Source organism: Rhinolophus ferrumequinum, chromosome 12 (assembly GCF_004115265.2).
Source record: "Rhinolophus ferrumequinum isolate MPI-CBG mRhiFer1 chromosome 12, mRhiFer1_v1.p, whole genome shotgun sequence".
Taxonomy (NCBI): Eukaryota; Metazoa; Chordata; class Mammalia; order Chiroptera; family Rhinolophidae; genus Rhinolophus; species Rhinolophus ferrumequinum.
The window spans coordinates 78,239,267-78,260,508 of NC_046295.1; the positions used below are offsets into that span (position 1 = coordinate 78,239,267).

General features: G+C 56.6%; 1 protein-coding gene across 4 annotated transcripts in view; it reads left to right on the forward strand.

Moving 5' to 3' along the window:
* The window catches only part of USP20 (ubiquitin specific peptidase 20), a 36,759-nt gene extending 15,517 nt beyond the window's left edge, over positions 1 to 21,242 (forward strand). The window contains exons 4-26 of one of the 4 annotated variants that reach the window (XM_033123399.1): positions 67 to 120; positions 1,637 to 1,699; positions 2,046 to 2,177; positions 3,203 to 3,299; positions 3,732 to 3,801; positions 5,175 to 5,288; positions 6,270 to 6,348; positions 8,758 to 9,205; positions 9,475 to 9,615; positions 9,935 to 10,050; positions 10,260 to 10,432; positions 11,034 to 11,128; positions 13,409 to 13,442; positions 13,650 to 13,695; positions 14,602 to 14,782; positions 14,870 to 14,996; positions 15,295 to 15,464; positions 15,547 to 15,628; positions 16,570 to 16,678; positions 17,686 to 17,788; positions 19,079 to 19,150; positions 19,556 to 19,728; positions 20,048 to 21,242. In XM_033123399.1, the coding sequence (XP_032979290.1) occupies positions 67 to 120; positions 1,637 to 1,699; positions 2,046 to 2,177; positions 3,203 to 3,299; positions 3,732 to 3,801; positions 5,175 to 5,288; positions 6,270 to 6,348; positions 8,758 to 9,205; positions 9,475 to 9,615; positions 9,935 to 10,050; positions 10,260 to 10,432; positions 11,034 to 11,128; positions 13,409 to 13,442; positions 13,650 to 13,695; positions 14,602 to 14,782; positions 14,870 to 14,996; positions 15,295 to 15,464; positions 15,547 to 15,628; positions 16,570 to 16,678; positions 17,686 to 17,788; positions 19,079 to 19,150; positions 19,556 to 19,716 (2,667 nt within the window). In that variant the 3' untranslated portion in view covers positions 19,717 to 19,728; positions 20,048 to 21,242. Of the gene's footprint in view, positions 1 to 66; positions 121 to 1,636; positions 1,700 to 2,045; positions 2,178 to 3,202; positions 3,300 to 3,731; positions 3,802 to 5,174; positions 5,289 to 6,269; positions 6,349 to 8,757; positions 9,206 to 9,474; positions 9,616 to 9,934; positions 10,051 to 10,259; positions 10,433 to 11,033; positions 11,129 to 13,408; positions 13,443 to 13,649; positions 13,696 to 14,601; positions 14,783 to 14,869; positions 14,997 to 15,294; positions 15,465 to 15,546; positions 15,629 to 16,569; positions 16,679 to 17,685; positions 17,789 to 19,078; positions 19,151 to 19,555; positions 19,729 to 20,047 lie in introns of those variants that run through there. The other 3 variants (XM_033123400.1, XM_033123398.1, XR_004424685.1) reach the window with 3 other exon arrangements.

A 21,242-nucleotide genomic window follows, 5' to 3' on the forward strand; every position in this document is an offset into this window, starting at 1 on the left:
GCTCCGTGAGCGCCTCCCACAGGCTTCTCTCACTTGGCTCTTCCTCTCTCACCTCACCGTACACAGGGAACCTGTCAGTCGTGTGGTGTTACTGGTCCGAACCTGTGGGCCTGTCTGCAGGTAAGGGGTCCTGGGAGCTGCTAGGGGCGTGGCGTGCGGGGTAGACTCTGCATGGGGAACATCCGTCCCCGTTGGGCACTGCCAGTGGGGGCACACAGAGCAACAGGGCATGGATGTCGCAGGCGAGGTACCCAAGCCAAAAGAGCTCCAGTGTCAGCGAGTTCCTGGGCCGGCTGCCTTGGCAGCCATTGAAAATGTCAAGAGTGAAAAGCAGGGCAGAGAACACTCTGGACTAGATGATCCCATCTGTATCGGAGGCACAGTTCTCCACACGCGGTGTGTGAGCCTTGAGGCAGGCCCTGTGGCTCTGAACCCTGGCACTGTTAGAGACGCCTGGGCCTTCGTTTCCCGCCCGGAAAGTAGGCGCCACAGCACTGACGACTGTCCCGCCTTGGGGTTGGGGTAGAATTTGCAGAGCTAATGCCTGTGATGGGCTTACCAGGGTGTGTGGCCCATAGACATATCCAGGAAACTGATCGTGCTTTGATAGTTTTTGTTTATTAAAAAGGATAGCAGATATATCAAAACATGACAGTTGTCAGTGAGTGGTAGAATTATGGGTAATTTCCTTTTTTTTCCTCTGTAATTTGGTAGTATTTTCCAAAATTTCTACAAGTATGTCTTGCATTTTGTAATCATACTAAAAATGATTGTTACTGAAAATTTCTTTTAAAATAAACGTAAGTAGAAACAAAAAGGAGAGTCTGACGGGCTGAAGACATCACATTTCAAGGCTGTCTTTACAGAAGACACCGGGGCCCCCAGGGGCCTCTAGCCTGGTCCTTTCGGGCCTATCACTCAGTGTAAAGTAGATTGCAAGACTGTCTGGGCCCCCAAGGGGACAGCAAGAAGTATGGGACATGGTCCTACCTCCTGGGAGCCCACAGACCCCAGAGAGATACAGAAACCTTGTGCAGAAAATGAGGCGTCCTCTGTGACTCGGAAGGCACCCCTCACCCTGGGCAGTGCTGGTCACAGATGGAAGTGACCCCACTGCTCCCTCCAGTGGAGAGGCTGGCGGGTCGCTGGGTGGAGCTCCACAGCGGAGACGCCTCTGAGCTGGGCCTGGCGGGTGGTAGCTTTGGGATAGGAGAGGGCCAGGCGAAAGGCAGGCCCCACTGCCTCTGCCCATTCTGCGTCCCCTATTAGGAAATGGCTGTGAGACCCAGGCTCACCCACCAAAATATGGATCCCAATAACCGGCCCGACAGGAAGCTGGTGAAAAGGGGCCCATGGAGGTGGGGAGGCTTTGCCCAGGTCGAGCTGTGGCCCTGCCTGGTCTTGTTATAGGAGAACAGTCTCCCAGGGCACGCTTCCCGTCTCACTCAGAGGGCAGGGGCAGCTTTTATGGTGGCCATCCTTGCCCAGTACAAATTTCAGGGGTGTAAATCTGTGTTCTTGGGGGTGGCAGGGTCTCGATCCCTTGTGGGACCTGTGGGTAGAGATGGGGACACGGGCTCACTTTGCTGGCACCGTCCTCTCGGCCAGCCTGAATCCACTCCTCCCCTCTCCCCAGGTCGCCTGCCCCTACGTTGGCTGCGGAGAGTCCTTCGCTGACCACAGCACCACTCATGCGCAGGTGAGCGTGGTGGCCGGGAGCAGTCAGAAAGCCCAGAGTCCAAACCCCTGCCAGCTGCCTCCAGCTCTGTCTGCCCGCTCTGGGCCTCAGTGGCTTGTCTACAGAATGGGAATAATCCTAGCAGAGGCCAGAGCTAATGCAGGTGCAAGTACTTGGCACGGGTGTGTGTTTGACCCATGGCAGCCCTCGGCATCCCTGGCTGGAGGGCGAGCAGATTCTGAGCTCCAGGCCTCTGTCCTGGCAGGGCCTCTTACTGAGGCCCGAGGGCTAAGGCAGCCCCGATGCAGGCCCGGGGCAACTATTAGGTCAGTCTTTCCTTGACCTCATTTTGGGTCTTGCCTTGTAGGCCAAAAAGCACCACCTGACAGTGAATCTGACTACGTTCCGGGTGTGGTGTTACGCCTGTGAGAAGGAGGTGTTCCCAGAGCAGCGGCTGGCGGCTCACCTGCCAGGCTCCTCGCCCAAGTTCTCCGAGCAGGTAAGGAGTTGAAGCAGGAGCAGTTTGGTTGGTGACGTGTGTTGAGGGTGGGGCAGTGTCACCCAAGCATCAGTGGAGCCCGAATTAGTGGGTCCCTGGTGGTCTGTTCCTGGTCACCGTTCCCAGGTGACTCAGAGGAGCTCATGTCAGCACTCGCTGAGCCCCAACTATGTGCCGAAGCCCCAGTGGGCCGATGAGTAAGCAGAGGTGACTGGGAGCAGGGCCTGCCTTGGGGAGCTCGCAGGCTGTGGGGGGGCCATGTGTAAAGGCGGGGCGTGGGTGAGCCTGGGCCCGAGGGCCAGTGCGGATGCTTCCAGACCTACGGAGAACCCGTGGCAACCCCAGACCTAAAATGGATCCCAAGGATTCAGGAGAAGTCAGTGCAGCACCCTTCTCCATGGGAAACGCCTGGAAACCACCTGGGCAGTGGTGGGTGCCCATGTAGCCCTCACAGGTGGCGGGCTCAGCGAGCCGTGCACGGGGACCCAGCGTCTTGTGGCGGTCAGTAAGCCAGGGTTGGACTGGCCTGCCGGAGTAGGTGCTCCGGGGAGGCCCAGGCGTGTCTGTGTGTTCATTGTATCTATGAGTGACTGTCACGTAATAGGTGCTCGATATTGTTTCTGGAATACATTCACGGACATGGTAGATGTTTGTGATTGTTTTTACAAAAATGTCTATAAAGCAATGCATACAATACCCCGTGTGATTTTTTTTTGCGGGGCGGTAATTTGTATATTAGCTGTTAAAAATCTATACAGGTACATGTAGATTGTTAGCAGCGGTTGTCTCAGGAAGGTTGGAGTGCATGTTGTTATTGTTTGTTTCTATTTTTCCCCCAAGTTTATAATAAATAAAATAAATAATTATTCATGATTGTAAATAAGATACAAGTTCCCGGGGTGAGGCTGTTCTTTCCTCGCTGCCTTCTGCTCAGACGGGCTGACTCAGTGCCGGCTTGGGTCTGGGCAGCTGGGCCCCCTTCCCTCTGACCGCCCCCTTCTCCTCATTCTGCGTCTTGAATGCAGGACCCTCCGCTGCCCTCCCACCCTCTGAAAGCTGTTCCTATTGCCGTGGCTGATGAAGGAGAGTCCGAGTCCGAAGACGATGACCTGAAACCTCGAGGTGAAAGCCTCTGGAACGATAGCCTCAGCGCTGGGCGGGAAGCGCCGTGCGCCCTGGGCACTGGGAGGCGTGATAGATGGCCCACATAGTGTGGTGGCTTCCCTGGGGGTGCTGACCACCCAGCCGAGTCCTCCCCGGTCTCGGCCATGTGACCCTGGGCCTGCACAGTGCAGACAGCGGGCTGGGCTGGGTGGAGGGCGCAGTTGTCCTATTTTGTCCATTCAGGTGACCGTAGCTGTGTGTGCAGGAGTTACATTCACATACTTGGCAGATCTCTGGGGTGGACCACCAGCCACTGTGTCCTCCTCTGGTTGGGTCCTGGGGGCTCCAGAGCCACAGCTCACCTGCGGGTGTGACCTGTGAGGGTCCCTGGCCGGGGCAGGGCACTCACCTCCCCTCCTCTCCCCTCCCCTGTGTGCGCTGGTTTCCTAGGTCTCACGGGCATGAAGAACCTCGGGAACTCCTGCTACATGAATGCTGCCCTGCAGGCACTGTCCAATTGGTAGGTTGTCACCTCCTCCTGGCGACAGGGCTAGGAGCTGTCCCCGGGGGCCTGGAAATAGCAGCAGCTGCCCCCAGGCTGTGTTGCCCAAGGACACGTGTATAATCAGACCCCCTAAAAACACACATGCCCTTTGACCCAGCAAACTCCTGTCGGAGTTTATCCTAGGGAGATAACAGAAGTGCGGAGAGAGGTGTCTGTGCAAGGACGTGTGTTGTTTATGTGCCGATTTAAAGGTCCATAGAGTCGCAGTTCACTGTAGTGCTGCAGGAGAAACTGGCGCGCAGAGTATTGATTGAAATGGGAAGGGGTTCAGAACATGGTCGGTGCGAAAAGGGAGGTTATGAAGCTTTGTTCGGTGCAATCCCGTACGAAGGCATGGGGGGTATTAACTCTCATCTAGGAGGGGCGTCAACTCCATGAGGCGGGGGCACGGCCTATGCCTGGCACTCAGGTGTGTCACCTGGTAGGGACTCAGTGTGTGTATGTGTGAGGGAGGGAGGGGGTGTGAGGCACGGGAAAGTCCGGAAGGGGGTGCCCTCAAGTGTTAGAGCAGCTGCCTTCACGTGGTAGATCAAGGTCGGTTATTATTGTTGGCTTATCTGTATTTTCCAGTTTTTCTACGATGAGTGTATTTCTTGTGTAATGAGATAAGTTTTAAAAACATAAGCAAAGGGGGAGTGAGGGAGATGCTTTCCTGCTGGGGAAGGTTTCACTGAATGCGCTGGCAGGAGGAGCAGGTGCGGTTCCTGTCTCGTTCATGTAAAAGCCGACCCCTGCCCCCACTGGCCCCAAAGTGGGAAACTCAGCTGACCTGGGAGAGGACAGGGGCTGCCTTAGTTTCCTGTGGCTGCCATAACATAGTCAAAGACCAGGTGGCTTAAACAACAGAAATGTATTCTCTCTCCGTTCCGAGGCTGGAAGTCCAGGGTCCAGGTGTGGGCAGGGTTGGCTTCTTCAGAGGCGTCTCTGCTTGACTTATGGATGGCTCCCTGCTCCTGTGTTTTCATGCCATCTTCCCTGTGTGCAATTTTCCTGTTCATATAAGGACACCAGTCAGATTGGATTGCGGCCCACCCCGATGACCTCATTTAACTTAATCACCTCTTTAAAGACCCTGTCTCCAAATACAGCCATGTTCTGAGGTCCTGGGGGTTAGGGCTCCCAACATATGAAGTGGGGGGACACAATTCATCCATAACATGTGGGATCCTTGTAGTCTGCCGGCTTTTCTGGCTCCAGGGGGCTACAGTACGTCCCCCACACAAGCACTTGCCACACGAAAAGCTTTTGCTTCTCCACCCAGCTCTCTAAACGATGCCATGCTCCCCTTCTTTTCTCTCCTGACCTGGCTCACTGCCCTGGTCCCCCAGCCCTCCGCTGACCCAGTTCTTCTTGGAGTGTGGTGGCCTGGTGCGCACAGACAAGAAGCCAGCCCTGTGCAAGAGTTACCAGAAGCTGGTCTCTGAGGTGTGGCACAGGAAACGGTGAGTGACAGCCCCTGACGCGGGCAGGAGTGTGGGACGGGGATTTCCCCTCAGCCCCTCATCAGGCTCTTACCATACTCTGCCCCCTGTAATACTTACGGCTGCCCAGCGAGGTGAAGGTCATAGCCAGCCTGATTTTACATGGGGGCAGCTGAGGTTCAGAGAGATTTAAGTATCTTATTCAGGGTCACACAGCTTGTGAGAGATGGAGCTAGAGCTTGAACCTGGCGTTGATCCGAGCCAGCAGCCACTCTGCACATGTGTGTGCCAAGGCACAGACACGTGTTGTGACCACTCCTAGGTCTCAGACACAACTGTGCTCGTAAGGAGTTTCCTAAGAGCTGGCTGGCCCTTTAGCTCAGTGTGAAATGAACTAAAAGACCAGAAACTTGGATTAGACCTATTTCTCCAGAAAAAGTCAAAATCGGGAATAATTTGAAGTGACAGTATAAAAATATGTTTAGTGTAGAAACAGATTATACAGCAGTATGATGCAATGTAATTCCCATTGTATAAGAAGCCAAGTGTATTTCATGTATGTGATGTTGTAAATGTTTCTATATTTTCATGGAAAAAATCTGGAAATCTTAATGGTGGTCATCGCTGGGCGGTGCTCTGAGTGGTGATGTTTCTTTGTTGGGCTTTTCTGAAATTTTAGATTTTTCAATAATGAAAAATCTTTTTTACTTTTGAAATCAGAAAAACTACAATAAATGTTTTAGAACGAAAACAATTTTAACGTAGGTTTGTCACGGGCTATGACAAGTCAAGAGCCCCTGGCCTAGGTGAGCCATGACTTGACATTTTCCTGACTGTAGAGATGTGCGAGCCGGCTGGGACCCTTGGCCAGCTTGGCACCTCCCCCAGGTGTGATAGACACTCCCTGAGTCTGATTCTGCCCTGCCGGCTGGCTGCTGCCAGCCCTCACGGGACTGAGCTCAGAGCAGGCCACCTGCACTAACGGGTCTGGTCTTCCTGCAGCCCAAGCTATGTGATTCCCACCAGCCTGTCCCACGGGATCAAGTTGGTCAATCCGATGTTCCGAGGCTATGCCCAGCAGGTAGGCCATCCGAGCTGCCCAGGGGGCACCCAGGTCCACTGCCCACCAGGCCTGGCTCTGAAACCACGACCAGCATGGAAAATGGCAACAGCACCTACATGTTCCTCTCGCTGCCCGAGCCCTTCACGTGTGAGGACATTGGAGCCTCCCAGCAACCTGCTGGTGTTCTCCCCACTGGACAGATGGGGAGACTGAGGTTCAGCGGGCCAAGTCACTTGTCCAGGTCACATGGCTGGTACATGACAGAGGGGAAATCTGACCTCAGGTGGTTTAACTCCAGAGTTTATGTGTCTCGGCACTACATTTAAAATGGGATGTGGTTTCTCGGTTTCCAACCCACGGGCAGAATTTTTCACTTTTATTAAAGTAAACATTTGGTTACAAATTTTGTAAATCTAGAGAACCCGTTGAAACTGGTATCTTCTATTGCATAAAATCATGAGACCAAGACGAAGCAGCGTGCAGCCACATATATATCTCAGCTCCATGCCCAGCTAATAATGGTCCAGATCCCTGCCCCAGGCTGTCACACAGCTGGGTTGCTGTCTGGGTCACTGTTTCTGCTGCCTGGATGCGGGGGCCAGGAACAGAGCAGTGGTCACGGGAGGGATGCCTTCAGCCCCCAACACCCCGCCTCTCACCCCTTCCTGGGACGAGGGCTGCCGGGCGTTTCTCTGCTCACACCCTCCATCGGGTGAATGCCAGGCTCCTGACCCAGAAGCCCTGCGCTACCGGAATACCACCGTTTTGGGAGAACGATAATATCTACACAGTGGTCAGAATGCACATTTATTAAGTGTTCACTACCTGCCACACAGGTACAGTCTTGTTTATAGTCGTACAACTCTCTCAAAGTGCCCTATCACCGCTCGCATGTTATAGGTAAAGAGCTGAGGCTCAGAGAGGTTGTACAGCTCTCTCAGGTCACATAGCACGTAGTGGCAGGCCTGAGCTGTCCCGTCCCTCATTCTGACAAAGGGTCTTCTTGCTGGCCCTCAGGCTCTCAGTGAGGACACGGAGGGCCACTCGCTACTGCCTAACATCTGTCTGGACTCCAGAAGCATCCCTTTCTCTGGCTCTTGGATGTCAGCAGAGGATGTTTCTGAGTCTGAAGCCAGAGGATGCTGTCATGCTTCCACGTGGCTTGAGATTTTAGCAACGACCACAGAGTACTTTTGTTAAGAGGACGAACCACAAAGAAAAGTAGATGGTGTGTCAACAGCCTGTTTCTTAAAAGAACCTTCCAGAGCCCCCGACACAGGACACACCTCTCCTCCCCCCTCCCTCATGCCAGATAAGCTAGTGGTTCATTTCTTTGATCTTCGAGTTTGGCACTTGGGCTAAGGACGTGCATCTAGAGCCCACTTTCCCTCGGCTAGAACGGAGAGAACGAGGCCCCTGTCCCCACGTCTGATGTGGGGCTTTGGGTGCGTGGCTGGATCTGGCTACTGCATGACGCCCACCCGCCTCGTGTGGGTCAGGAATTGGGCGGGAAGTGGGGGTTGCTTCTGGCATCCAGGTCAGGGACCGTGAGGGACAAATCTGGACTTTGAGTCAAGTGGCCCAGCATGACACCAGGTGCCCTCAGCTGTCAGAGCCTGTCACCATCTTCTGACCTTGTAAAGCACTTCCTGTGTCTGCCACTCTTGGCGGGGCCCAGTGGGCAGGCTGTGCCAGAGGCCTCGCTGCCCTGACTTCCTGTGGGTAGTGACCTAGTCAGAGAGTAGTCAGAATACAAGTGTCACCACTGTAATTTGAGCCCTGAAGTGGCAGCTTCGTCCAAGTCCTGTGCAGGTCAGTGGGAAGGTGAGATCCTGCCTCCAGAGCCTGTAGTCATGCCACAGGTCCCAACAGCAAGGGAAGGTGTGGGCATGGGGACGCTGGCAGAAGGACTGGGGGAGCAGGGAAAACCAAAGGCGGGGTGGAGGATGCAGACCAGCTGGCCTGCGGGTGGCATTCTCCCCATGGATCTAAGCTGAGTGAGCCCTCATGAGCACACGCACCTTCATCTTTCCACGGGCTTCCTTCCCACCCCCAGTGTCGCCTGCTTTAGGGAGCAAGGCGACTTGAGCACTGAATGTGATGCCTCCGGTCTCTCTCCCACACCGAGTTGGAAGCAGGGCTAGAGTCAGATGGACCCGGTGGGGATCTCGGCTCTGCGGCCTCACTGCTGTGTGAGCTGGGAAGGGTCCCTCAGCCTCTCTGAGCCTCGGTGTGCTCAGTAGAATGGGGGTTAGGACAGAACTGCCATGAGGCCACTGCGAGGGGTTGATCACACACCACTCAGGGTGCCAGCGAGGACCCACTAGAGACGTGACCGGCGTCCTCGTCAGCAGAAGCAGTGGGGTGCTCGCGGCATGTCCTCCCCAGCCCCAGGGGAAGCCCTGCTGATACAGCCCCTGGTTCCAGGACACCCAGGAGTTCCTGCGCTGCCTGATGGACCAGCTGCATGAGGAGCTGAAGGAGCCTGTGGTGGCGGCAGCAGCGGCACTGACAGAGGCTCGGGACTCGGACTCGAGCGACACAGATGAGAAGCGGGAGGGCGACCGGAGCCCGTCTGAAGACGAGTTCCTGTCGTGCGACTCGAGCAGTGACCGGGGTGAGGGTGACGGGCAGGGTCGTGGCAGTGGCGGCTCGCAGGCCGAGACGGAGCTGCTGATCCCCGACGAGGCCGGCCGCGCCATCTCTGAGAAGGAGCGGATGAAGGACCGCAAGTTCTCCTGGGGCCAGCAGCGCACAAACTCCGAGCAAGTGGATGAGGATGCTGATGTGGACACCGCCATGACCGCCCTTGGCCACCAGCCCCCTGAGGCTCAGCCACCGTCGCCGCGGTCCACCAGTCCCTGCCGGACACCAGGTACCGCAAGGCCCTGTTTGTCCAGCACCTACTGAGTGCCAAGCACCACCATGCAGGTGCCCACTCAGTTCTCCCGCTTCCCTGGGGCATTTCTACCACAAGACCCAGCTTCTGGGTGAGAAATCGGCTAACTGATGGGTCCAGACTCACTTAGGTAGTAAAGCTGGAGTGGGGTGGGCACAGACAGAGGACACACAGTGGGGTCACGCCCCGGTCCTGTTAGGAGGTGCTTGGCTGCCCTGGCCCAGCACGGTCCCCTTTGTCCCCAGAGCCGGACAACGAGGCCCGCATGCGCAGCGCCTCTCGCCCCTGCAGCCCCGTCCACCACCACGACGGCCACACCAAGCTGGCCAGCAGCCCTCCTCGTGCGAGCCCTGTGAGGATGGGGCCATCGTATGTGCTCAAGAAAGGTTCGGAGGGTCAGGCGGGGAGGGTCGGTCAGCAGGGCAGCCCCACCTGGAGCTCGGGGCTGGGCGTGGAAAGTGAGCCTGGGGCTGCCATTTTTGAGCACTCCCTACCAGGGGCTATGCTCATGCTTGTCCCTGAACCCCCTCGTAGCACTGGGACATGAGTGGGGAGCCCCATCTTGCAGACCGTGACTGAGGCACCAGGAGGTGAATTGCATACTCCGTCCCGTGACCCCATGTCCCGGCCAAGCAAGCCCCAGCTCCCACCCCTTGCCCCAGGCAGGCTGGAGGGCCTGGGCCCAGTCCTGTGCTGTGCCCCCAGCCCAGGTGCCGAGTGCCGGCAGCCGGAGGCGGAAGGAGCAGCGCTACCGCAGCGTCATCTCGGACATCTTTGACGGCTCCATCCTCAGCCTCGTGCAGTGTCTCACCTGTGACCGGGTGAGTGCCTGGGGGTGCAGAGGGGCGTTCAGCTTTCAGCAGCCTCGGTGGTGCTCACCGGGGTTAGGGGTGGGGGCAGGTTCTCCACCCGCTGCCCTGTGCCGTACACCTGTCAGCTGGTGGCTGGGACTCAGGGTGCTGGCTCTGCTTGGGCTGGGCAGGGCGGATCCCTGGAAGGTGGAGACCCAGGCTGCCCTTACACCCCACAGGTGTCCACTACGGTGGAGACGTTCCAGGATTTGTCGTTACCCATTCCTGGCAAGGAGGACCTGGCCAAGCTCCACTCGGCTATCTACCAGAACGTGCCAGCCAAGCCAGGCGCCTGTGGGGACAGCTATGCTGCCCAGGGCTGGCTTGCCTTCATCGTGGAGTATATCCGACGGTATGCCCCCTTCTGCCCGCTGAAGACACAAGACCACCCTGGCCTGGACTTGCAGCCTGGGCAGGCGACACCTTACACAGCAAAGTACAAGCATTTGCAGGGATGAGGGCAGAGTCCAGAAGGGAGCTCGAGGCTGCAGGATGCCGGGAGTTAGCCAAGTGGGGTGGGCGTGTCCCTGTCCACACTGGGATGGCCTGGATTGGGTGGGCCCTCAGATTGGAAGACAGGTAACGACGGGAGTGACCAAGTGGCAGCTAGAAAGGAGGTTGGCAGCTGGAGGGCAATGGGCCGCTTTCCGTAGCTCCCATTGTGCCACGATGCCTGCTTTACCTGTCTGATGTTAGGAAACTGCTCTGCCCAGGGGACGGCCCGAGTGATCAGGGCTCCTTTACAGATGAGTAAGGAGAGACTCGGAGAGATGACGTCACTCTCCCAAGGATACCGAGCTGCTGGCTGGTGGTCCCAGGTGTCTGGCTCCAGACCTCTGCCCGTTCTTCCCACTGGGCCAAGCTGCCTCTGGGCTGGAACAGACCTCCGCCCCACGTCGTACCCTTGCCCAGGCCCTGGCAGCACTCCCACCACCCCTGTTCTGTCTCTGTAGATTCGTGGTATCCTGTACCCCCAGCTGGTTTTGGGGGCCGGTCATCACCCTAGAAGACTGCCTCGCTGCCTTCTTTGCTGCTGATGAGCTGAAGGGTGAGTGGCCCAGGCCGGCTGGGGCAGGGTCTCGGGTCAGCATACAGTACGAGGTTTCTGGGCCTCACTGTCGGAATCCCACCCCTGCCTGCCAGGCTGGGCTTGGGACTGCGTGTTCTCCTGGCCCACACCTTGTAGTCTTAGGGGTTCACCCACTTTGCTTTTCTGACCAGTTTGGTGGACAAAAATGATATCGTGCTTTAATTTTGCATTTCCTTGTTTATTGATGAGCTTGAATTTTTTTTTTTTTTTGTAAGGGTATTATTAGCTGTTAGGATTTCCTATTTTGAAATTTTCCATTCCTGTCCTTTTCCTATTTTTCTGTTGAGTCTGGCTGGGACTTCCAGTGCTATGATGAATAGAGTGGTGAGCGTGAGCACGCTTGTCTTGTTCCTGAACTCAGAGGAAAAGCTTTCAGCTTTTCATCGTGGATTATGATGTTAGCTGTGGACTTGTCATATATTTCCTGTGTTATGTTGAGATATGTCTCCTCTACACCCAATTTCAGAGCTTTACCATGAAAAGATGGGTGTTGAAATTTGTCAGCTGGTTTTCCTGCATTTATTGAGAGGATCATATGATTTTTATCTTTCATTCTATTAATGTGATGTATCATGTTTATTATTTGCATATGTTGAACCATCCTTGCATCCCAGGGATAAATCCCACTCGATGGTGGTATATGATCCTTTTAATGTGCTGTTGAATTCGGTTTGCTAGAATTTTGCTGAGAATTTTTCCATCTGTATTCATCAGGGATATTAGCCTATAGTTTTCTTGTAGTGTCCTTACCTGGCTTTGGTATCAGGATCATGCCGGCCTCATGAAATGTCTTTGTGAGTGTTCCCTCCTCTTCCTTTCTTTGGAAGCGTTTCAGAAGGATTGGCATTAATTCTTCTTTAAATGTTTGGTAGAATTCACCAGTGACATCACCTGGGCTTTTCTTTGCTGGGAGGTTTTTTATTACTCCTTCAATCTTAGTCATTATTGCTTGGTTCAGATTTTCTATTTCTTCGTCATTCAGCCTTGGTAGGTTGTATGTTTCTAGGAATTTATCCATTTTTTCTAGGTCATCAAATTTGTTGGTGTATAATTGGTCATAGTAGTCTCTTACAATCCTTTGTGTCTGTATTTTCAGTTGGAATGTCTTTCATTTACAATTTTGTTTATTTGAGTCTTCCCTTTTTTTCTTGGTTAATCTAAAGGTTTTCAATTATGTTTATCTTTTCAAAACAACAGCTCTTAGTTTTATTGATTTTTTTTAAAAAATTGTCTTTCTAGTGTGTTTCATTCACTTCTGCTCTAATCTTTATTATTTCCTTGCATCTGCTAATTTTGGGCTTAGTTTATTCTTTTTCTAATTCTTTGAGGTGTAAAGTCAATTGATTTATTTGAGATCTTTCTTTTTTCTTCATGTGGGCATTTATTGCTGTAAAATTCCTTCTTAGTACTGCTTTTGCTGTCTCCCATAAGTGCTGGTATGTTGTATTTTTATTTTCATTTGTTTTAGGACCATTTCTGATTTCCCTTTTGATTTCTTTGACGCAGTGGTTGTTCAGGAGTGTGTTGTTTAATTACCACATATTTGTGAATTTTTTAATTTTCCTTTTATTATTGGTTCTAGTTTCATACCATTGTGGTTGGAAGAGAGATACTAGATATGATTTCAGTCCTTTTAAATGTGTTAAGTCTGGCTTTGTGGCCCAACATATGGTCTGTTCAGGAGAGTGCTCCACGCACACGTGTGCAGAACACGTTCTGATGCTGCATGAAATGTTCTGTATATGTCTCTTAGGTGTATTTGATCTGTAGTGTTACTCATGTCTGCTGTTCCCCAATTACCTTTCTGTCTGGTTATTTATCCAGGGTTGAAAGTGCAGTATTGAAACCCCCTGCTGTTATTGCATTGCTGTCTAATTCTCCCTTCAGTTGTGTTAATACGTTTTAAATATTTAGGGACTCTGGTGTTGGGTGCGTATGTATTCACGATGGTTACAACCTCTTGATGAGCTGACCCTCTTTGTCTCTTGTAATGGATTTTGATTGAAAGTCTATTTTAGCCGACATAAGTGTAGCTAGTCCTGCTCTCTTTTGGTTACCACTTACATGTAATCTCTTTCTCCATCCCTTCACTTTCAGCCTGTGTGTGTCCTTTAAGCTAAAGGAAGTCTCTTGTAGGCAGAATATTGTGGTTTTATTACTTAAGCATAAATCACTATGTGCATTTCTGCTCCCCATTTCCCATCCCTGCTAACCTTTGTCTCTATTTTACTGCCCTAGGTGACAACATGTACAGCTGTGAGCGGTGTAAAAAGTAAGTGTGTGCATTCTGGGGGCTTCTCCCCAGTTTCCCATTTCTACCCTCTGTGCCCTATCTATGTTCCACACACTTCCCATGAGTTTCCCCCCCAGAGTTCGATCCTGACCTCACGGAGGTGACCAGGGTGGGAGGGGTGCTTACCTGGCCCCTCGGCCGCCACACTGGGTCACTCACCACCTCTCGTGGGCTGTCTCCTCCCAGGCTGCGGAACGGGGTGAAGTACTGTAAGGTCCTGCGGTTGCCTGAGGTGAGTGGAGCAGCTCCCCACCCCCGGAGCCTGCCAGGGCCTCTCCACACTGCCGTGTGCTGGCGTGCCGGGCAAAGGCTGACGCCTCCCTGACTTGGGGCTTCTGAGCTAAAGAGGCCCGTGGCAATGGTACTGCATAGGCTGCGGGACCTCCTTCGAGGGTCTGCAGATGCAGAGGGCTCAGTTTTCAATTTGTAACTTGGCTCCCTTTCTCTCGTCAGCACGAGGCAGGTGTAGGGGCCGCTGAGGCTTCCACCTGGAATAGACAGCTGTGAGGGGCGGGGAACTGGCCACAGGGTGTCAGGGAGGGCCTTTCTGAGGACGTGGAGTCTGAGGGAGCCCTGAGGATGTAAGCTGGTGTCAGCCTCCAGGGGAGAGGGCGGCAGGAACAGTGGGCAAAACCGCGAAGCAGGAATGGGCTTGGCTGAAGCAAGGAAGGCCCGTGCGGCTAGAGCACAGAGGAGTGTGGCCCAGGATGTGGGTCCCGGGGACAGCCGCACAGGTTAGGGAAGCCCCTGGAGAAGCCCTCAGAGCCTGTGCCAGCAGAGCTGGCTGTCAGAGTTCTTCGGATGGTGAACTGCACAGGCCAGTGGCAGTCAGCGTCCTGTGCAGACCAGCTCAGCTCTCGGGCCACCGAGCCTGTCCTGCAGCTCAGCCCCACCGTCACCTCTGCCTGTGTGGTGGGACTGAGGGGAGCCCCGCCGGCTCCCATGCAGAGTTCTGCCTCAGACGCAGTCCGCGGGCGGGACCCCTCAGCGGGCCTCTGGCTGCTGGGTTTTGCGTTTCCATGACAAGACTGGAGTGGGTCACACAGCGGGCGAGTGGGTGTCCCAGAGCCCCGCCCCGAGGCCCTGTCAGGTTACCCAGGTCACAGGGCCCTGGAATGACCGGCACTCCCTTCCCCAGATCCTGTGTGTTCACCTGAAGCGCTTTCGGCACGAGGTGATGTATTCCTTCAAAATCAGCAGCCACGTGTCCTTCCCCCTTGAGGGGCTTGACCTGCGCCCCTTCCTCGCCAAGGAGTGCACGTCCCAGATCACCACCTATGACCTCCTCTCGGTCATCTGCCACCACGGCACGGCAGGGAGTGAGTCTGGCCACCCCCACCCTGCCCCGCCCCGACCCCGCCCCCAGCCCTGGGGCATCTGTGACCAGCCTGCCTCTCCCTCCGCAGGTGGCCACTACATTGCCTACTGCCAAAACGTGATCAACGGGCAGTGGTATGAGTTCGATGACCAGTATGTCACTGAGGTGCACGAGACGGTGGTGCAGAGTGCAGAGGCCTATGTCCTCTTCTACAGGTGTGCGCCCTGGGCAGGCATGGGGTGGGGACATCCTGCCACCCAGGCCTTGACTCTGGGTGCTGTGGGGATGCTGGAGTCTGGAAGGTTTTAAGGCCCAAGGAGAAGCATTTCAGTTTTTAAGAAAGAGCCCTCTGACTGTTAGAAAGCTGAGGAGTCGGGTTTGGGTCTTTGGGAGGGGGGGATTGGGGAGGGGGGGTGGCTCTGAACTCACCCCTGGACAGGGTGTGGCCCGTGCCCCTGCATGGCGGTGCCCGGGCACAGCTGCTCCTCTGTCTCCCTGCCTCACCCTGCCCAGGAAGAGCAGCGAGGCGGCCGTGCGGGAACGGCAGCAGGTGGTGTCCCTGGCCGCCATGCGGGAGCCCAGCCTGCTGCGCTTCTACGTGTCCCGAGAGTGGCTCAACAAGTTCAACACCTTCGCTGAGCCAGGGCCCATCACCAACCACACCTTCCTCTGCTCCCACGGAGGTGAGGGCGCCTTCTCGGAGGTCGGTGTGTGGGGCGGGTGAGCTGAGCCCCCACCTCCCCCTCCCTGCACCTTCCTCCGCAGGCATCCCGCCCAACAAGTACCATTACATCGACGACCTGGTGGTGATCCTGCCCCAGAACGTCTGGGAGCACCTCTACAACAGGTAAGGTGCCAGGGCCAGCCTCTTCCGGGAGGCCAGCCTGCCCCTGTCCAGGCCGGCACCCAGCTGGGGAAGGGCTGCCACCATGCCTCCCCCGCTGCCTTCCACTCCGGCAGCAGATGGCTCGGGAGCAGGGGTAGGGACTTCCCTCGCAGCTGTGTCTGCAGTGAAAAAGACGCACGTCACTTGTGGGCATCCAGGTGGATCCTTCCAGTGACAAGGGGCAGAGAACTCGCTCCAGCAACAGCGAGCATATTGGCCTCTCACAGACGCTCCTGGGCGTGCTGGCTGCAGGGCAGGCTGGCTGGCGTCTCTCCCCAGCCCCATGTCTGCTTCAGGTGGCCTTGGGCTTGTGCTGCATGGGGCCTTCCAGGTTGAAGTCCATCAAGACCAAGAGTATGGCTCTCTTGTTGAGGATGTGCCCAGGCCCGAGTCCCTCTGCAGCTAGGCAGACAGGATGTGCCACCAGGCAGATGGGGAAGGAGAGGCCAAGAGTCGTGTCTGCCCGGCCTCTTGTTGGACTGGCTTTGCCCGATCCCCGTGAGGTCAGGCGCAGAGCTGGTGGATGGGTCGCAGTCCCACAGGGAGCTCGTCCCAAATCCTGTGGGATCCACCCTCCTACCTGCAGAAGGACCTGCAGCCTCTCCCAGTAGTCAGGAGAGGAAGTGAGAACATTTGCCCGCTAAGCAGACATGTGTGCCGTACCGGCCCGGGAGCAGGCGCTCTGCTCGGTACTGTGGGCTCCTTGCCGGTCGAGTGAGGAAGACAGACAAGGAGACAGGCCGTGCCCAGGGTGCCGAGGGAAGCCAGTGGGGGCCCGATGGGTGGGCCTTCCGGACGGATGAGGGGGCCTGGCCAAGTTCCACCGCCTGGCCGCCGGGACCCGCCCCTCAGGGCTTGTGTGTGTCTCTCTCTCTCTCTCTGTTCCCCCACCCTGGGTGCAGGTTTGGGGGCGGCCCTGCCGTGAACCATCTGTACGTGTGCTCCATCTGCCAGGTGGAGATCGAGACACTGGCCAAGCGCAGGCGGGTGGAGATCGACACCTTCATTAAGGTGCGTGCAGGTGGGAGAAGCGTGGGGGAGCCGGGCCTCCAGCCCCTGCTGGGGACGCCTGGGGACTCGAGGACGAAAGAGCCGTGTGCAGTCAGGTTCTGTTTGGAGGGTGTGTTCTGTGGGAGATCAGAGGTCTGGCCAGACATTTAAGGGTTTTGCTGGCAGGAGGGGTTGGGGTGGTCAGGTTAGGTCCGTCTGCCTGGCATACTGTGCAGCAGCGGTTCAAGGGTGAGGGTGCTGCTGTCTGGGATTGGAGGGCTCTTTCTGGTGGGGGCTGTTCTGTGTGTTGTTGGAGGTTTAGAAGCGTCCCTGGCCTCTATCTGCTCGATGCCAGTGACAACCAAAATCCCCCCCAGACATTGACAGGTATCCCCTGGGGGGGGGCAGAGTCCCCCGGTTGAGAACCACTGGGTTCCACAAACCGACATGGATTCAGGGAAAAAAGCAAGTTGCAAAACAGGACCCACTACAATCCATTTAGGAAAGGGACTTCTGCAATGGGGGGGGGGGTGGGGTGTGTGTGTGTGTGTGTGTGTGTGTGTGTGTGTGTGTGTGTGTGTGTGTGTGTGTGTGTGTGTGTGTGTGTGTGTGTGTACACAGGCCCAGAGGACACCCTCCGTGGTGCCGCTCAGAACAGGGGACTCTGGGACCCTCTGCCATTTAACAGTAGTGTGTGAGGTAGAAGACGCCGAAGGACACGGCGCTCTGTGGCCATTGAAACATGATCCAGTCAGAGCAGTTCGTGAGCCAGTCAGTTCTATGAAGTGAGGAAAAACAGCACTGACCTTGTGATCTCAACTGAGTTTTCAGGAAGTTATGGAACAGAGTCACCGACATGTTAGTGGCCGTTGTGGGAGGGGTGGGTCGTGGGAGACATTTGTTTATTTTGAACTTGTCTGGAAGTTCTACATGGCCTCCCCTGAGTATCTAGTGATGTGTCAGCGGGGGTGAGGATTTGCGGGTGTCGGGACCTTCACGCTGACCCCGGCCCCCCCTGCCCCCCCCAGCTGAACAAGGCGTTCCAGGCCGAGGAGTCGCCCGGCGTCCTCTACTGCATCAGCATGCAGTGGTTCCGGGACTGGGAGGCCTTCGTCAAGGGCAAGGACAACGGTGAGTGGGGCGGGGGCCTGGGCGCGGCGCCTGGCACTGCCCCCGCCAGGAGGGACTGCGGGCTTTCCATCTGCGGGGACTGTCCTGGGGGGGGGGGGCGGGCAGTGGCCCTGAATCCCAGTGGGCGCCCAGGGTCTGTGGCTGCCTAGGAGGTTTTCGGTGTCCCCCCCCCCCCCCCCCCCCCCCCCCCCCCCCGTGAGCAGAGAACGCAGGTGCTCTTCCAGTGTCCCCGCCCCGGGCCAGGCCTTCCAGCTGCAGGAGGCCCGGAGCCAGCTTGCTCTGCCCTTTCCCTCCCGTCTTCCCGGCGGATGCCTGCAGGAGGCTGCCGTCCCCTCCTGCCAGGCCCCTGGGGACTCTGTTGCCCTGTATAATAGGTTTTAGTTGACACATGGCTTCAGACTCTTCGGAAAGGACTAAGACACTGTGTCCTCTGACCCCTTGACTTACTGAGGTGGACACAGACCCCTCACAGGGCAGCTCCCAGAGTCCCCCACAGTCCGGCAAGGAACAGCAGAGCCCCAGCCCTGGCCCACAGGGGCCACCCTCACTGCCTTCGAGCCCCACACGTGGGCTCCCAGACCAGGGTTGGGGGCCTGGCGGGGTTGGCAGTGCCAGTAGGTTCTGTGCCCTGGCCATTTGAATTCCAGAACGGAAGCACCAACCTGAACGGGTTGGTGCCTCACTGCCATCTGTCCCCTGCTGCGTGGCGAAGCTACCAGACACCCCGCGGCCTCCCCAGTGTGGGGGGACAGGTGGGCGTGGCTGTGCTCGAGAACCCCGCTCCAGCCTCACTGCACCACCTGGGCCCTGGCTTTGCGTCCTGCCAGCTCTGAGCTGGGTGGTTACTTCCCGTCTCTAAGCATTTCTCTTTTCACATGGCTGTCGAGGATTACAGGAGCTATTGGGGCACATGGAAACGGTGCTCAGGGAGTGGCAGCTGCCATCAGAGATTAGGGCAATGTCCGCCTGGCACTGGCCCCTGCCCCCCACTCGCTAGGGTCAGGAATGCGTGTGTGTGTCCCAGAATCCCCCCCGCTGGGTCCAGGGACGCCGCGAGGCCCTCCTGGCTCTCAGACTGCTGCCGATGGGCACTTGGTGCCCCACGCCCCTCACCCCGTAAGGACTTCACAGTGACCCCTTAGGCCCAGGACAGCCTCCTCGGGGTCACAGGTGTTGGGGTCACACCTTGACGTTGGCTCTTCTCTGTCGGGTCGAGTGCCATGGTGCGGGCTGGGGCTGGGGTTTCTCCCGCTGGGCAGAGGTGCTGAGCCCGAGCCGCGTCTGTTCCAGAGCCCCCCGGGCCCATTGACAACAGCAGGATCGCGCAGGTCAAAGGGAGTGGCCACATCCAGCTGAAGCAGGGTGAGTGGCACCGGCTCCAGCGCCGGCCTCCCAGGTGCCCCCGTCACAGCCCTTCCAGGAGCCCCGCTGCTGCCTGAGTCCAGGCCCAGGGCCCAAGCAGATGGGCCAAGGCGCTTGGCCTCTGTGTGGGTCTTCAAGACCCCACTGCCTGATCCCAATCCTCTACCGCCTTCTACCTGCCTCACCTGCCCACCCTTCCTGTGAACCCCAGCGGGCTCCTCGGAGCATGCATGTTGTACTGGAAGGCCCTGAGATTTCCGTTGGGCAGCTTTGCACAGAAACTCGTGGTTGCCCTCCCTTCCCTCAGGGGCCTGGCCCTCCAGGAGACCCCACTGCCAAGACCGTGGCTTCCTGGAGGGGATGAGGGTGATCCAGCCCTGACCGGTGGCCTCTTGGGCCCCACAGGTGCTGACTACGGGCAGATTTCAGAGGAGACCTGGGCCTACCTGCACAACCTGTATGGCGGCGGCCCTGAGATTGCCATCCGCCAGAGTGTGGCCCAGCTCCAGGACCCAGAGAGCTTACACGGGGAGCAGAAAATTGAAGCTGAGACCCGGGCCGTGTGACTTGGTGGGCCGGTAAGTCCCCTCCTCCCTCTCCAGAGACCCTCTCGTGTCCCCTAAGTTTTGGAAGAGCGTGTCCCTGAACACACCTTCCATGAGGCCGCTTGGAAGGACCCTTGAGTGGGCCCCCACAGGGCCCACCTTTGCCCTCCTCCCTGTGGAGGGCGTGTTTATACCCGGAAGAGAGGCTGGTGCTTTGGAAACCCAGACATGTAGAGGCAGAAAAGTTGTCTGGTCCACAGTGAGTGATGCTGGAACTAGGAAATACGTCCACTTCAGGCTTCTTTAAACGACCAAGGCTCTGTGACGTTAACTTGGGTCTTCATCCTGGCAGTGCCCACGTTGTCACTACCATCGTTGTCGTGTCCCCATCCCAAACTGCCTACTCGCTAGCTCAGGCCCAGCCTTTGTCCCTGGAGCTCTCAGTCGGGCTGTGGCCTTGGGACAGAGGGTCGGGGACTAGCTGCTGCGTCACAGGCATTGCCCACCGGGAGCCTGGTCCAGCATCCGAGACCCACAGGCAGTACTGAAGCTGGCGAGCAGCGTGCCCAGTGCCCAGGCAGCAAGGATGCTGCCGCTTGTCACTGGAGCCACTTCCTCCTGAGGCCCCGCCTCACCCCTGCAGCTCCCAGTTGTCACAAAAAGACTCCGGAATCCTGCTGCTCCCAGTGGTTTGGCTGCAGACTAACGACTCATGAGCTTGGGACCGGGTCGGGGGGCTGTTTCTGGAGGCAGCTGGTCCCCTTCACCCTGTGCTGGTGAGCTGGCCCCGGGGATTGGCTTTAACTTGCCCCTGGCAGGGAACCGGATGACAAAACAAAATAGTTCGTTGTGCTATCGTTTGCCACTCATGGCTTCCATGGGGGCTGAAGTCAGAGAACAGTACTGCCCTTCGTCCCCAACACTGTCCAGCTGCGTGGAGAAACTGCCCACGCAGGTGTGGCACTGGGGCAGTTCTCACACCTAAGCCCCAGGAGTGTGTCCTCCGGATGCTGAGCGAGGCCACTGCTGGGGTGTTGGGACCGCAGAGCACAGCTTCCGGTGGCACTTCCAGTGGCATGGAAGCCCCTGGACGAAACAGCAGGGGGCGAGATGCTCACCTCGTCAGGACCAAAGCGAACATGGGGGTGGGGAAGGGTCCTGGGATCAAAGCCCCCAAATACTGTGGCCTTCAGCCTCTGCAGAAGCAGATGTCATGGAAATTGCAGCAGGCAGTTCTGGCAGAGCCCCTGAAGCTCTTGCAACATGTCACCCACGGCTGTGATCTCGTTCTACCGGATCCGGTTCCTCCCCCACCGACAGACAGCATGCGATCAAAGAACAAGACACTGTTGGAATTTCTTGACATTTGCTACAGTCTTTTGAAAGTTGCTGCTACAGCCAGAGGCGACCCCACTGCAGGGCTGTGTGACGAGAGATTCCGCGATGCAGGCTGTTATCTCGCCCCACGTCTGTGCGGTCTGGCCTGTGTTCAGGGTGTCATAATAAATCCATACGCGTCCCCCACAGGCTGTGCTGTTATCTCTGCA